The sequence below is a fragment of the Diadema antillarum genome, unplaced genomic scaffold (assembly GCF_040938485.1).
Source record: "Diadema antillarum isolate AM-2024a unplaced genomic scaffold, OU_Dant_1.0 seq00001070_RagTag, whole genome shotgun sequence".
Classification (NCBI taxonomy): Eukaryota; Metazoa; Echinodermata; class Echinoidea; order Diadematoida; family Diadematidae; genus Diadema; species Diadema antillarum.
Genome location: NW_027271895.1, coordinates 113,253 through 126,602, shown reverse-complemented (window position 1 = coordinate 126,602; position 13,350 = coordinate 113,253). Strand labels below are relative to the sequence as shown.

The following is a 13,350-nucleotide window of genomic DNA, read 5'->3' as shown; positions in this document are numbered from 1 at the left end:
GGAATCAACTGAAAAAAAAGGTGATTGCTGGAGAAAAAGCAAGACAAAAATTAAAATGTGATATTTGTTCCTGTAAAAAAATAGTGGATCCATAAGAGCATTACATTAAGTATAGATACATCTAAAATCTTTCGACTTGTAGCTCATATCATGGTAGACCTTCATACCATTTGAACAAAATCCGTTAAGAAATGTAGCCTATAGAGCGCACACAAACCATCCACCAACAATATGACCTTTGACCCTATAAAGGACTGAACACTGGGGGCAGCATATCCAAAATCTATAGGCTTGTAGATTACATCATGATAAACTTCCATACCAAATTTGAACAAAATCCTTTAACAAATGTAGCCCTCAGAGCACACACAAACCATCCATCATCCATATGACCTTTGACCCTATAAAAGACGGAATACTGGGAGCAGCAGATCCACAATCTATAGGCTTGTAGACTACAACATGATAAACCTCTAAACCAAATTTGAACAAAATCTGTTAACAAATGTGACCTCTAGAGCGCACAAAAACTATGCACAAAAATGTGGCATTTTACCCTATAAAAGATGGAACACTGGGGGCAGCATCACCCAAAGTTATAGGTGTGGAGATATTACCAATATAAACCTCAATACAAAATCTAAAAGAAATCCGTCAAGGTTTGTGGCTGCTTGAACGCACACAAGAATGCGACGCGACGCGCGGCGGCGGTGGCGTAACACTGCTACAAGTAAATCCAAAGTATCCTCTGGCATACATGCCGAGGGATACAATTAAACTTCAGGGGCCTGTTGCATAAAGGTTACCTCCCGATTAAGCGGTGAGCACTGTATTTATAATCTACAAAAATATGAGAATTAGCAACCTACCAAAAGACATGATCTCCCAGATCATCACTCCAAGGGACCACCTGAAAAATAAATTATTATATTGCAAGTTCAACATTAGTATGACACTGAGATAAACATTAGCATATACATGCTATACACAGACTGGCCATCACAAACTAACAAATGACGTGTAGGTCCCTACTCTGCTAACTTGTTGAACAAATGCTCTGTTGCACTTTGATTTGATTTTGAGTTCATAGTGAAGAATGTTAGGTCAAAAATTTGATTCACAACTGTATCTGTGAGAAAGACATCATTTATACTTTAAACACAATGATTCATGAATACATATCAATAGTGAGGTTGTATACATACTTTGAGCCTAAGAGTTGGACGCAAACTTGTGATGAACATTGTGACTCTCTTTCATTGAATTATCTACAGTGGTGACAGGTCCGTGAGTCTCGTGTTATTATGCAGTTATGTATTTTATATTACAGTTTATCTTTCTGTTTGCGATATTTTTGCATGTTGTTAGATTGGCGGCCCAACTGTGATTTGCTAAATTCACAAAAAGTAAACCCTAAGGAAAATTGCAGCTTTCACAGCATTACAGTACATCATATGAATTACAATAGTCCGGGTGCCAAAGCCACTTTTTGGGCCTAACCTTGTTTTACCGTCCACCCAATGTTTTATGATGGTTTTACCCTATTTCGGGGGTGCTAAATCCGAATCTGGATGATGCAACTCTTGCATCCTTGAGGGTTTTGAGATATTCAAGATGGCCGCCAAAATGGCCGCCAAAACCGGAAATTCCCACGTATTTCCTTCTACATGATGAAATATTGAAAACAATTAATGGTTTTACCCTGTTTCGAGGGTGCTGAATCCGAATCTGGATGATGCAACTCTTGCATCCTTGAGGGTTTTGAGATATTCAAGATGGCCACCAAAATGGCCGCCTAAACTGGAAATTCCCATGTATTTCCTTCTAAATTAATGGTGAGATATTGAAAACAATTGGTTTTACCCTATTTCGAGGGTGCTGAATCCGAATCTGGATGATGCAACTCTTGCATCCTTGAGGGTTTTGAGATATTCAAGATGGCCGCCAAAATGGCCGCCCAAAACCGAAAATTTGCACGTATTTCCTTCTAAATGGTGTGAAATTGAAAATAATTGATGATTCTCCCTATTTGGAAGGTGCTGAATCCGAATCTGGATGATGTAACTCATGCATCCATGAAGTTTTTTAGATATTCAAGATGGCTGCCAAAATGGCCGCCAATTAAAACCGGAAATTCCCATGTATTTCCTTCTAAATGGTGAGAAATTGAAAACAATTGATGAATCTACCCTATTTCTTGGGTGTTGAATCCGAGTCTGGATGATGCAAACCTTGCATCCCTGAGGGTATGGAGATATTCAAGATGGCCGCCAAAATGGCCGCCAATTAAAACCGGAAATTTCTATGTATTAGCTTTTAAATGGTGAAGAATAGAAAACAATTGATGGTTTTACCCTATTTCGAGGGTGCTGAATCCGAATCTGGATGATGCACGTCAAGATAGTCAAGATGGCCGCCAAAATGGCCGCCGAAACGGAAACTCTCATGTATTTCCTTCTTATAAATGGTGAGAAATTGATAACAATTGATGGCTTTACCCCATTTTTTTTTGACTGAAAGATTTCAGGTTTTCGTCAGTGGCACAGTTTGAACATGCTGTATATACAGTGAAACCAGCTCTACCGGATATCTTTGAGTTGGTACGACACAAGTGTGCCAGCAATGAACCCTTCAAGACTACAGATGCGTTTGAATAACTGCAAGGTTACACTGTTTCCTCTACATATAATGGATAAGTTTTGAACACTAACAATTAATGGACAAGACATGTTCATCTAAATCATATTGTGATAGTGATGTAGAGAAGTGTACTGAAATTACCCAACATTACCTGTCTTAATCCATGAGCAGTTTTAATCTCTTCATCCATGAACACTCAAATTGGTTATTTGGTTTATATTGGTTGTCTTGATGACAATGTTGAAGACACAAGTGGGACATTTTTATAGTTATGATTCAATTTCTTCTTCAATATGATGTAACATTATGTATGTATATATATATATATATGTATATATAATCTATATATATATATGTATATATAATCTATATATATATATATATATATATATATCTATTACAAACACACACGAGGGGACGGACAAATCACAGGTAACGCGTCGTGAAAAAAAAAATAAAAAAAACAAACGACAACATGGAAGGTAATAGTTGATACTGTATATGCTATATATTTCGCGGGGGTTTTATTTTCGCGAATTTCGCGAGTTGGGAGCTATTTGCGAAAATAACAACATGCGAAAATATTACCATCCAAAATGAATCCCTTGCCTTGATGATACGAACATTTCAGTACTAGTATACCATGTCACGGCTTACCGAACAGACCATACTGGCTAAGCTTGTCCATGTCTACTTACAGAGAGCCAATCCATTATCGCAAGGGGACCACTCATCAGAAATCTAGCGCGATGGACTTAACCACTTCAAAAATGTTGAATTCTAACTTACTAGTTCGCAGAGTTTGGTAAGTTTTTTTCATGCAGTGTATAACTAGTATCATTCTTATTTGCTAGTAAGTTGAAAATTCACACTTTCTTTGCCACTTCATATTTTTTCTGGTCCCCCGATCGCAAATTTAACCACTCGCGAAAATGTATGACAGCGGCAATTCGCGAAAATTTGTGTACGCGAAAATTATAGCTTATACAGTAATCCAGTACTTACGAATATCATAATCATGCAGAGTGCTTTTGAAATTACCCTTATTGATATCTACTATGGTGGTCATGGATGCAACCATTTCCAATGACCTAATCAGAATATGCAACAAGTTTCATAAGAATACGAGGCGAGACTCGTCAGAATACAAAACAAGTTTCAACACCAAATACCAACATGCCATAATTTAATTTTACTCTATTGATAGCCGAAAAAGGATGAACTTCACATCTGTGGAGCCATATTATTGGCGACCACAAGCATTATTTTAAAACAATTATGCATAAAGATATTTTCAGTTGTATCTTTCTTTGTGTTTGTACGTTACAGTATGATGTCAATATCACTTCTTTTTTTTCCAGTATGTGTTGAAGTTCCGTTTGAGACATATCGGCATATCTCAGTATATTACAATACCACTGTGACAGTCATTTTGGATGTCAATAACTTTTGGCTGATTTGACAAATTCGCTCAACTGATTTGAATCTAAGAATACGAATTATTGCTTTTCACCCTGCATGGGTTTAATCCCCCACTTCGCGTTAGAGCACAATACTTCACCATTTCAGTATAAGAAAATGTTAAGGAGTTTCCATTCATACAGGACATTTATAGATGTCCGAAAACCTTCAAAGACCTTCAGCACCCTCGAAATAGAATAAGACCATCAATTTATTCTAAAATTTTTACCATTAAGAAAAAATATATTAACATTGGAATTCCTGCCACTTATTTTGGCTGTCATCTTGGACATCTAAAAACCCTAAAGGATGGACGAATTTCAACAACCAAGTTTCGAGGGTGTTGAATATGGCCTAAAATTTAAAAAAATTTTTGACAGTTATTTTAGCGGTCGTCTTGGACATCTCAAAACCCTTAAAAAAAGAACACGAAAGTTGCATCAACCAGGTTTGGGTTCAGCACCCTCGAAATAGAGTAAAACCGCCAATTATTTTCAATTTTACACCATTTAGAAGGTAATATAGGGCTTACATGGAAATTTTCGTTTTTGACGGCCATTTAGGGGCCATTCTGGCAGCCATCTTTATTATCTCAAAACCCTCAAGGAAGTAAGAGCTGTATCCTGGAGCTTCAAATTTAGCAAAATCAATATAGTGTAAAACCACCAACTGTTTTATATTTTACACCATTTAGAAGGAAATAGGGGGTCTACATATGAATTTCCGTTTTTGGCGGTCATTTTCGGCGACCATCTTTATCATCTCAAAACCCTTAAGGATGCAAGAGCTGTATCCTGAGCTTCGGATTCAGCACACTCAAAATAAAATAAAAACCACCAACTGCTTTCAAATTGTCACCATTTAGAAGGAAATACATGGGAACTTCCGTTTTGGGCATTTTAATGGCCATATTGAATATCTCAAAATCATCAACAATGCAGGAGTTGCACCATCTAGATTCTGATTCAGCACCCTCGAAATAGGGTAAAACCATCAATTGTTTTCAATTTCTCACCATTTAGAAGGAAATACGTGGGAATTTTCGGTTTTGGTGGCCATTTTGGTGGCCATCTTGAATATCTCAAAATCCTCAAGGATGCAAGAGTTGCATCATCCAGATTCAGATTCAGCATGCACCTCGAAATAAGGTAAAATCATCAATTGTTTTCAACATATCACCATTTAGAAGGAAATACGTGGGAATTTATGGTTTTAATTGGCGGCCATTTTGGTGGCCATCTTGAATATCTCAAAAATTTCATGGATGCAAGAGTTGTATCATCCAGATTCGGATTCACCACCCTCGAAATAGGGTAAAACCATCAATTGTTTTTGATTTCTCAACATTTAGAAGGAAATACATGGGAATTTCCAGTTTTAAATGGCGGCCACTTTGGCGGCCATCTTGAATTACTCAAAAACTTCATGGATGCATGAGTTGCATCATCCAGATTCGGATTCAGCACCTTCCAAATAGGGAGAATCATCAATTATTTTCAATTTCACACCATTTAGAAGAAAATATGTGAGAATTTTCGGTTTTGGTGGCCATTTTGGCGGCCATCTTGAATATCTCAAAACCCTCAAGGATGCAGGAGTTGCATCATCCAGATTCGGATTCAGCACCCTTGAAATAGGGTTAAACCATCAATTGTTTTCAATATCTCACCATTTAGAAGGAAATACGTGGGAATTTCCAATTTTGGCGGCCATTTTGGCGGCCATCTTGAATATCTCAAAACCCTCAAGGATGCAAGAGTTGCATCTTCCAGATTTGGATTCAGCACCCCCGAAATAGGGTAGAACCATCAAAAAACATTGGGTGGACGGTAAAACAAGGTTCAGCTTCTGGCACCCAGACTACAAGTTCAAGTTTGTACAGTAATAAACACGGAAATGTTAATTTGAATGCCTTAAGCACATTCATCAGACGCACACAACACTAAACATCAAAAACACTTCAGCATTTTAATATAGAGAACTTAGGTGTTAAATATGATTTTTATGGCTCAAACTTACACATTACTCTTGTCTGTGTAGGTGTTGAATACCAACGACTCGTATGCCATCCACTTTGTACTGGGAGAGTTGCCTGTTACCTGAGCAAGCAGAATTACATTCATACTCTGATTCCCATTGCCTTGGTCATGAAACATATATCACATTGACAAAAACTGCCCTCAAGCATGCACGGTATTTAAATCTTGAAACATCTTACAACTTGTTTGTACTGGAAGTGGGTTTCATAGCCTCCTCAAGGAGGTTCAAAAGCCAACTCTGAAAAAGTGGTTTCTTGTCTGTTTATATTGTGCCAGCTGATTTTTCCTAAAGCAGGACTAACTGGCTGCATGAATTCCCATGGTAATTGATACTCAGCGCAGCCGTTTGAATTAAAAAAACAAGGTTGAGAGCAGTAAGTGTGCAAGTTGTGCAGCAGTTATCAGCAGTGGTTGGTTGCCAAGAGATGGGTTGTTTATGTTAGCTGGCAATGACCTTCAGTGATAACTTCAAGGTTGGCAAAAAAGTGGCTTCTCGAACCCTCTAGAGTTATACTGCCGTCAATGCTCCCCAAGGCTGCCATAGCACTGCTCTAAAACCAGCCCCTACAAAGTGGTTCCAGAACTTGACCTGATTGGATCTCCTTTTCTGGAATTCTGTCTGTTTATACTGAGGTGAAAGAATGCTTGTAGCTGCTAAAGGAGGCCTCAGAACCCTCTCTGTGCTAAGTAAAAATGGGGTACTATTCCAATTGAATCACACATACAGTGTATTGCCCATGTTTTCAATGAAGCAAATAGAAGAGATGTGATAGGTTTCACTACACAGAGCTTAAGAAAGAAATCATGTCAATTGATGCAAAGTTGTGCAACAGCTCCAATAATTAATCAATAATGTCATGAACATTACAAGAAACATTAAATGTTACAAAGCAACAATGATGGCAGAAACGTTCAGTTGAATCATAGCTATAAGTTAACAGTGTTAACCCACACAGCCATAACAGTTCTCCAAATCTGGAATTTTTTAGTGGATTGCTATTGCCCATACTTTTATTCTTTGGTATCTTTAATTCTCTGTATCTATTTTGACATTACATCACAATTCTGAAAAATTATCAAAAGGAAAAACAATTATTAGTTAACAGTAGCATGTAATCACAGATGGACGTATTCACATCTTGTAACTACCCACACTTTTTTTTTCAGTGGCAAGAGGGGGTGTGGTTAATATACATAAACAATGCAACTGGTGCTTATAATATGCACATGAATATGAATAAATATAACACACTCAGCAATAAAAGAAAAAAGTAAACACTTTTTCAAATTTATATTTTTGATAGAATATTTGGCTGAAAGTTAATGTATTATATACCATATTAAAGGTAATTTCATTGGCTATCAACCTGGTAGGTCAATAAGAAGGGAAACTTTACAGATGAGTGAACACCTTTGTTTTCATTAGGAATACAGTCCCGTCTAAGGCAACCCGAGTAAAACAACGCTCTGCTAGGGTTTTCGACACCGTTTTGTCTCACCAGCCAAGTGTCTTATCTGCACAGTTAATCCCTTTTACAAACATTGACCTATAACAGAAGAAAGTACTCCTTTGAATCCATACACGAGTGGCAAAGCTGATCTAATTGGCAAAGGGTCTTGATTTCAGACTACCCTTATCCAGAAAATGGTGTCCAAATAATCCCCAAACCTGAGTTGGGAAAGATTTTAGACGTGCAACTCCTCCTCCAACTGGGGTTTGAGGATTATTTCAGCACCAGTTTCTTGATGTGTAGTCTACATCAAAGACACTCTTAAACATTTGCGGCAGTGGAAATGCATTGCTGATGACCAATACTTCTAGCTGCGTGATTGTGATGTGGGCATTCGTAATATTGTGTTAATTTTCTACCAAACACAGGCTGCAGGATTTTTTTTTATCATGTATTCAAGAAAGTGGCATCTTTATCATTTTGTGCAGAAAAAAATTCTCTGCAAGAGTGCTTCACAGGTCTTTACCACTCTGGTCTAGGGATTGATTCAACACTGTTTTAGGGAATTGCAAGGTCTAAAACATGAATTGTATTTAAGATATCATTTTCTCGGAGGTGGGGAAGTCTCTTCCCACCTCCCTGGCATGTAGAAATGGCAGAGAGAATACTCCACAGAACTCAGAGTTCTGTGGAATACTCATGACAACAAAGCAACAGCAATGTGCGGCAGAGCACACTGATGTGTGCGTGCACCCATGCATGCAGTCATTTTACACTTGCCAGACTGAGATAAAAACAAAGTTGGGGGGGGGGGGGGTCTCTGTCATAAGAGAGCTAATCCCTTTCCGTTGGTAATGCCTCTTCTGGGTATGGCAGTCAAATCCTTATAGAATTAAGATAGCAGCTTCTCTTGTGTAAACATTCAAAACAAGACACAAAAGTAAAAATTGCAAAAATGAACGGGTAGTCATTCATGCGCAAGTGCTCTTCCATATAGCCAAAGACAAATTTCACACAAAAAGAAACATGAATTAAGTTGCAAAAACACACCTATGATCTCTATTATACATCTTTAAAGCCGAAAAGATCAATAAAAGCTAAAATAATGGAGCAAAATGACGAATCTTCTTCTGAGTGTATATTCATCTAGTTATTTATATATTATACAAATATATAAATCAATAGTTTACAGAACTTGGTATTCATCTCACACAAATGATTTTATTTAAGAAATGTTGCTATGGTGACTGGTATGCGTCCATCATAATGCATGGTTCTCCTAATACGTGTATAATATAATGTCTTCACAATATGTGATGGCAATTTCACATAACTGGCAAACTATTAAAATGACAGGTTTGTCACAAATGTTTTGAATGTTCACTTTCCTTGAACTAGTTTGCTATATTGTCTAAGAGTGCAGGTACATGTATCTTGGGATTTGAGGATTTTTACTTGACTTTTGACCCTTTTATAAGTTAATGCATGGAGTAATTTTCAAGGTATGAAGAAAAGTGTAATTTTAGTATCAAATAGATTTTTATTTTTTTTTTTTTTTTTTAGCCTGGCCTTTGCCTCTAAAATTCCCAAGAGAATCACTGTCACGAAGAACATGCATAAATATGTACTAAGTTTCATGATACCCAGACTCACTTTCAAGATATGGAGGAAATAGTAAAATATAGCACTTTCACTTGAGGTTTTGATCTTTTGGCAGGAAATTTCCCAGAGAATCTCCATTTGGTAATGGTGTAATACATGACATTGTCTATATTAAGTTTGAAGAAAGCTCCTGCAAGCATTGGAAAAATGAGGGAAAAGTGAAATTTTGAGGATTTGACCTTGACCTTCAACCCTGATTTTTAATCTATTGACACCTAAATTCCCTTGATAATCCTTACCAGTCAGTACATGTATATGTATCAAGTTCGAGGAAGATACATTGAACCATTTGTGAGATATGGAGAAAAAAAAATGATATTTTAACATTTTCACCTGACCTTTGACCATTTGACCTCATGACCTGAAACTCTCTCTCTCTCTGGAGAATCTTTATTTGGTATTACATGTATACGCTACATTTCAAGAAAATACTTTTAGGCATTGCATAGATATCGGGGAAATAGTGAAATTTTTGAGCATTTGACCTTGACCTTTTGACTTTGACCTCTTGCTGATTTCACTAAAAGTCTACTTAATTAATTGCCCCATCATATATCATCCTTGGACCAAGTTTGATGAAATTTGCTTCCTCCAGTCTTGATTTAATGCATAAATGGATAAATTTTGGGATTTGACCTTGACCTTTGACCTCTGGCTGATTTCACTTAAAATCTGTTCAAGTAATTGCCCTATCATATTCTATACTTGGACGAAGTTTGGTAAAATTCCACTCAATATTACTCAAGTTATTGCATAAACAAATGGGGACGGACGTACGGATGGACGGACAACCCAAAAACATAAGGCCTCCTGCACCCTTCGGGTGTAGACATAAAAAAGAAATTAAAAACTGACAGACATATTTGACTATAGTAAAGGCAATCCTAGTATGTATGAATATTTCTTGAATAATCTTCCTGATGTGTTTCTACAAATGTATAAAAGCAACAATACTATCCATAACTGTCCAACCTGCCAATGTTGCACTTTAATATCACCTTCCACATACCGTAACAATCTCAACAAATAACTAGAAATGTCGCTATGGTGACTGGTATGCCTCCGCCATAATGCATGGTTCTCCTAATAGGTGTATAATACAATGTCTTCACAATGTGTAATGGCAGTTTCACATAACTGGCAAACTATTGAAATGACAGGTTTGTTACAAATGTGTTGAATGTTCACTTTCCTTGAACTAGGTTTGCTATATTGTATAAGAGTGCAGGTATATGTATTTGGGAATTTGAGGATTTTTACTTGACTTTTGACCCTTTTATAAAGTTTATGCATTGAGTAATTTTCAAGGTATGAAGAAACGTGTAATTTCATTACAAGATAGAAAAAATGTTGCATTTTAGCCTGGCCTTTGTCCCTGTATGTATATATCAAGTTTCAAAAAAAATCCTGCAAGCATTGTATATATTATATGAGGGAAATAGTGAAATTTTGAGGGGTTGACCTTGACCTTTGACCCCCTGACCGTTGACCCATGACCTTCTATTTTCCCTAAATAATCCCTGCCAGTCAGTACATGCATATGTACAAAGTTCCATGAAGATATCTCAAATGAATCCTTTGCGAGATATGGAAAAAAGTTAAATTTTAACATTTTCACCTGACTTTTGACCCTTTGACCTTTGCCCTCGTGACCTAAAACTCTCTCTGGAAAATTATTCAGTAGTACATGTCTACACCAAGTTTCAAGAAAATACCTTCAGGCATTGCATAGATTTTGGAGAAATAGCATTTGACCTTGACCTTTGACCTCTTGCCAATTTCACTCAAAAACTACTTACTTATTTACCCTATCATACGTCATTATTGGACCAAGTTTGGTGAAAGTTGCTTCATCCAGCCTTAAGTTATTGCGTAAACAGATAAATTTTAGGATTTGACCTTGATCTTTGACCTTTGACCTCTGGCAGATTTCACTAAAAAACTAATCAAGTAATTGCTGAATCATACGTCATCCTTGGACCAAGTTTGGTGAAATTTGCTTGATCCAGTCTTGAGTCATCGCGTAAACAGATAAATTTTAGGATTTGACCTTGATCTTTGACCTATGACCTCTGGCCAATTTCACCCAAAATCTAATCAAGTTATTGCTCTATCATACTTTATACTTGGACCAGTTTGGTAGAATTTCACTCAATGTTACTCAAGTTATCGTGTAAACGCATGGGGACGGACGTACGGACAGCCTGAAACATAATGCCTCCGGCCCCCTTCGGGCGCAGGCATAAAGATAACTACCCATACAGGGCGAAAGTACTGGAACAATCTATCCAAAGAAGTTACATGCTATTTATCATTATCATCCTCCACATATAAAGACAGATGTGTTGGCTCAGTGAGTAGAGCGGCTGCCTTCACAATCGGGAGGTCGTGGGTTCAAACCCCGGCCGCGTCATACCAAAAGACGTTAAAAGATGGGAGTTGCTGCTACCCTGTTTGCCGTTCAACAGTTGAAAAGGTTAGAGCAACGTCGATCTGGCGCTGCTCAGTGGCTGCCGGGCCCACGATCAATTGGGCAAAAAGAATTTCCATTCTTGGACAATAAAATTTGGAGTTTATATCCAAACAATTATTATTATTATTTTTTTTAATGAATAATTACACCACGCAAGTTCACTAACATGTTTGTTTTAACCATGTATTTAATGATCTGCTCTACTGCTCGGTTGTTGCTTTGTGAACAAACTTGAGCCTAGTGTCTGTGCTCTCGAGTTCTACCCTATGAGTCTTTTCCTTCCTACTCTTTGGGGTGCATCAACAGCTTTTTTTGTTGCCCCATTGCGACTGGCTGCAGATAACTCTTGAACTGTTGGTGCATGTTTTTATTTTTATTTTTTGGATATGCTAACAACATATCACTGAGGTTTATTGTAAGGAATCTTACTTTCTTTTGTTCTTCTTTCTTTCTCACACATTTTGTTCACAAAATATCTCAACAATGACTTAACCACTTAACATGAAATTTGTAATCATCTTTTCTCATATTACTATAGATACACAAAACTTTTCAAAATATCTTGATGAATTGACTGCCATATGCTCATTTACAAATTTTCCCAGATTTTCTTCTAGAAATAATAATGATAATAATAATAATAATAATAATAACTTGATATTGTAATTTGTCAACACTGACAAATCAAGGTGATACGATCTGTTTGGAAATCAATGATTCAAGTCCTGATCGCGATAGGCATGACCATACAGGTTTCATCTGTGTTTAGAGACATTGGCCGTATGATGTTTGGATTCTCATTTAGAAAAGGGAGTCAGATCTGCCACCTTTGGTACCAAATTCCGTATACACTATAACAAAGATACAGAATGAAGTATATTTGACCTTTGACCCACCTTTGCACTCCCAAGATGGCATCTGAGGAAAAAGTAGTTATTTTGTGAAATGATTCTTGCGACATCGTCTATACGTGTGCAAAATATGGGAAAGATAGGACAGGTATTCACCAAAATACAAGATGAAACATTTATGACCTTTGACCCTAATTTACATACCCAAGATGGTGTCCAATCAAGTAGTTGTTATTTTATGAAATAATGTACGTGACATGAACTAAACATGTGCAAAATATAGGGGTGATAGGGGCTGTTTTTCTTGAGTTATTGCAAAGAAAGAAATATTTCAATACATCGAAGATAAGCTTTAATTTCAACCAAGTTTTTTGACGTGATCCCGACACCCTATGAAAAAACGAAGGGTACATTCACGATAGTGCAAAGTCTCAGCTACAACATATTAAAATCTGGGAGAAATTCACCGAAGGGTAAGTGAGCTAGTGCTCGATAAAGACAGTCATGTCAATTTTCATTTCCGGAAAAACTGCACTCCCATAGAGATGACACGTAAACTGGTCAAATTTGACAAGGTTACATTAAATCCATTTTTACGAGGTGAAGACATCATCTGATTAAAACTCTGTTTAACAAAACTTAAAGAACATGTAATTAGCTACAACATACTGCAATTTGGATGAAAATCGGCAAAGGATAAGTGAGATACGCTCGAGTGAACTTGAATTTTGATGACGTCATTTTGAAAATTTACTTTTTTTATTTCATTAAGA

At 36.9% G+C, this 13,350-nt stretch overlaps 1 protein-coding gene across 1 annotated transcript in view; it reads right to left on the bottom strand.

The window, feature by feature from the left end:
* LOC139743338 (uncharacterized) overlaps positions 1-13,350 on the bottom strand; it is a gene marked incomplete at its 5' end in the record, with an annotated part of 200,183 nt that overhangs the window by 80,192 nt on the left and 106,641 nt on the right. Inside the window, 2 exons of the mRNA XM_071653828.1 lie at positions 870-910; positions 6,121-6,200. Coding sequence (XP_071509929.1) covers positions 870-910; positions 6,121-6,200 — 121 coding nt within the window. The remainder of the gene's footprint in view (positions 1-869; positions 911-6,120; positions 6,201-13,350) is intronic.